The sequence below is a fragment of the Nothoprocta perdicaria genome, unplaced genomic scaffold (genome assembly GCF_003342845.1).
Source record: "Nothoprocta perdicaria isolate Ctin4 unplaced genomic scaffold, notPer1 scaffold_419, whole genome shotgun sequence".
Taxonomy (NCBI): Eukaryota; Metazoa; Chordata; class Aves; order Tinamiformes; family Tinamidae; genus Nothoprocta; species Nothoprocta perdicaria.
The window spans coordinates 254,093-257,547 of NW_020455665.1; the positions used below are offsets into that span (position 1 = coordinate 254,093).

Genomic DNA, 3,455 nt, shown 5'->3' on the forward strand with positions numbered 1-3,455 from the left:
CGCGCCAGGTACCGCCCCGCTGTCCCCCGCTGTCCCCCGCTGCGTCCCCCCTTGACGCCGCCTCTCGCGCCAGGGCTGGTGCTCACGCTGGACCCCGCGCAGCGCTACCAGAAGGTGAAGGGCTTTGGCGGCTCCGTCACCGACGCGGCTGCCATCAACATCCTCTCGCTGCCCGAGCGGGCGCAGGAGCATCTGCTGCGCTCCTACTTCTCCGAGGAAGGTGGGCACCRGGCGCTGCAGGGCACCGGGCCGCCCGGGCACCGCCAGCGTGCGGAGCCCCCCCGCTGCCTCCCGTGTGCCCGGCAGGGCTGGAGTACAACCTGATCCGCATCCCCATGGCCAGCTGCGACTTCTCCCTGCACGCCTACACCTACGACGACGTGCCCTTCGACTACGAGCTGGCCCACTTCAGCCTGCGCGACGAGGACACCAAGCTCAAGGCGAGCGGCGGGAGGCGCCTGGGGGGGATCTGGCGGCAGGACCGCAGGGGCTCAGCCCCACGGACGTCCCCACCGCTCTGCCCCACAGATCCCCGTCCTGCGCCGAGCCATGGCCATGTCCAAGCGGCCGCTGTCGCTCTACGCCAGCCCCTGGACGTCGCCGGCCTGGATGAAGACCAGTGAGTCCTTCGTGGGCAAGGGCACGCTCAAGGGGCAGGCAGGGGACAAGTACCACAAGACCTGGGCCAACTACTTTGTTCGGTGAGGAGCGGCCCGCGCCGGCGGCGACGCCGCGTCCCAGGGCGCCATGGTGGTGCCGAGCGCCCACGGCCGAGCACGGAGCGTCGCGGCGCGCCCGGAGGCGCTCAGGCCGCTCTCCCGCCGCCTCCAGGTTCCTGGACGAATACGCCAAGCACAACGTGACCTTCTGGGCCGTGACGGCGGAGAACGAGCCCACGGCCGGGCTCATCAACAACTACCCCTTCCAGTGCCTGGGCTTCACGGCCGAGCAGCAGCGGGACTTCATTGCCCGCGACCTGGGCCCCGCGCTGGCCAACAGCTCCCACCGCGACATCCGCCTCATCATCCTGGACGACAACCGGCTGCACCTGCCGCACTGGGCCAGGGTGGTGAGTGGGGCGGTGGCCGGGGGGCTCGTGGGGGTCTGGCCGGTGGTCGACCCGCRTGCTGCGCAGGTGCTGGAGGACGAGCGGGCGGCTCGCTACGTGCACGGCATCGGCATCCACTGGTACCTGGACTTCATCGGGCCCATCAAGGACACGGTGGTGCCCACRCACGAGCTCTTCCCCGACTACTTCATCCTGGCCACGGAGGCGTGCATCGGCTCCCACTTCTGGGAGCGGGACGTGGCCCTGGGCTGCTGGGAGCGRGGCAATCAGTACAGCCACAGCATCCTCATGGTGAGCCCTTGGGCCTGCGGAGCCTTCCTCTCCCTGCCTTCCTCTCCCTCCATCGCCCCGCCATCTGGGCGGACRTCCGCGCTGTCCCCTCGCAGAACCTCAACCACTATGTGGCCGGCTGGACCGACTGGAACCTGGCGCTGGACCTGGAGGGCGGCCCCAACTGGGTCAAGAACTACGTGGACAGCCCCGTCATCGTGGACCGCGCTGAGGGCATCTTCTACAAGCAGCCCATGTTCTACCACATGGGGCACTTCAGGTGGGTGGCCGGGCGCAGCCCCGCGCGTGCGGTGGCAGCCGGGGGGGCACTCTGGGGGCTCCCCCTGGCTGGGGACTCCCTGGCTGCTCTTGCCCTTGCAGCAAGTTCATCCCCGAGGGCTCGCAGCGCGTGGGGCTCGTCGCCTCTGCGGAGCCCAAGGGCTGCGACCTGGAGCGCGTCGCCTTCCTGCGCCCCGACGGCGCCGCCGTCGTCGTCGTCCTCAACAGGTGAGGACACGGCAAGGCACGGCGACGGCCGCGGGGACCCCGCGGGGCTGCTTGGAGAGACGGGGAGCAGGACGGGACGTGGCGCGGACCTGCTGGTCAAGCGGGACGAGGGCTCCCCGGGCTCTGCTCCGGGACCCCGGCGCGGCTCCTGCGCCACTGATGCGCCCCCCGCGCTGCCCAGGAGCCCACAGGACGTGAGCTTCGCGCTGGCCGACGGCGCCGGCCTCATCCACACCGTGGCCCCAGCCAACTCCATCCAGACCTACCTGTGGCGCCGGCAGTGAGGACGCCGCTGAGGGCCGGGACAGGACTGGGAGCTGCGGCGGGTGCCGCGGCGCGGGCGGCACCACGTGCAACCCGGATGGACTGTGCCGCGAGGAGGCCCCGCGAGCCGCGGACGTTTCTGCTGCTGCTAAATTAAACGGCTGGACGCGAAACCTGCCCGGCTGTGCAGCCGAGCGTGCCGGGGCCGAGCACCCCTCCTGCTCTGCAACGGGGCTCTCCCGGGGCGCCGCGCGGCGGCTCCTGAACCCGGCTGCTCCGGGTCGCGCGTGGGCAGGGGAAGGGCGCAGGGCGGCTCTGCTCCCGCGGCGGCTGCCACTCAGGATCTGCCTCCAGCTCCCACGGGGAGGGAGGGTTTTCCCAGGAAGCAGGGGGAGCAAAGGGCCCCGGAGCCTCCCGCGGCGGCCAGGCCGAGCCGCGGCAGCACCCGGGYTCCCGGGGCGGGTGCTGGTTCCGGATTGTGCTCCACCCTCCCTGTTTTGCGCTGGGATGCGCGTGCCGGCGGTGGCTGCAGGAGCGTTGCAGCAGGATGGAGCCGGGCTGGGCGCCAGCTCTGCAGGGGAGCAGGGAACCTCCTGGCCTTGCTTGTGCTCCCAGGGCTTGCTCCGGCCTCGGAGCCTCCTCCTGGAGCGGGGCCAGATTGAGCAAGAGGCCACGGGGTGCGAGTGGGCGCCGAGCGCGGCGCGCCCAGGAAGGGGGCGGCCGGCCCCGGGCGTTGGGAGGTGACAATTGCAGCCGCCGTCGCAATCCCCGGCAACGGGGCTGCAATTCCCAAAACCCCGGCTGCAATTGCCGGCAGCACCGGAGCCTCCCGGCCTCCACCCCGAGGCCGCTCCCAGCCGTCCCTCCGCAAGCGGGAAGCACAAGCGGGAAGCGTTTCTCCAGGATAGCGGCTGTGCTCMTGCCGTCTCCTCCTCCTGCTCTTCCCTGGCTCCGGGCAGTGGCCGAGGGAAGAGGCTGCCCCGCTGGCCTCACCCCTGCGCACCGTGCTCCTCCTGCTTCCAAATCCTGGGATTAAAAASCCATTTTGGGGGGGAATCTGGTGGCACATCCTAAGCCGGGTGGCACCTGGCCCGCGGGTCTCACTTTTCCGGCTGAGCGAGAAGCTCCGCTCCCCGTGGAGGCGGCGGGAAGGGGCGCGCGGGGCCACCGGGCGTCATCCGCAGGGGACGAAGGCGTCGAGGACCTGGTGGCCCTGCAGGGAGGAGGCGGCGGGCGAGGAGGAGCCGCGGGGCGGCGCGCGGGGGCAAGCGGCAGCCCGGGCACCCCTTAAAGGCAGCGGGGACGGTGCCGCCGCGGAGGCGCCATGTGGCTCTGGCGGCTGCTG

General features: G+C 71.6%; 2 protein-coding genes across 2 annotated transcripts in view; both read left to right on the forward strand.

The window, feature by feature from the left end:
• Positions 1–324, forward strand: part of FAM189B (family with sequence similarity 189 member B) — a 5,453-nt gene extending 5,129 nt beyond the window's left edge. Inside the window, exon 13 of the mRNA XM_026045963.1 lies at positions 74–324. Within this exon, the coding sequence (XP_025901748.1) occupies positions 74–324 (251 nt within the window). The remainder of the gene's footprint in view (positions 1–73) is intronic.
• On the forward strand, positions 77–2,159 carry GBA (glucosylceramidase beta). Its single transcript, XM_026045981.1, has 8 exons — positions 77–220; positions 307–440; positions 529–701; positions 832–1,069; positions 1,136–1,360; positions 1,456–1,619; positions 1,721–1,846; positions 2,028–2,159. Exons 2-8 carry the CDS (start codon positions 336–338, stop codon positions 2,128–2,130), a joined length of 1,134 nt encoding a protein of 377 aa, XP_025901766.1. The 5' UTR covers positions 77–220; positions 307–335; the 3' UTR covers positions 2,131–2,159.
• The last annotated feature ends 1,296 nt before the right edge of the window (positions 2,160–3,455 follow it).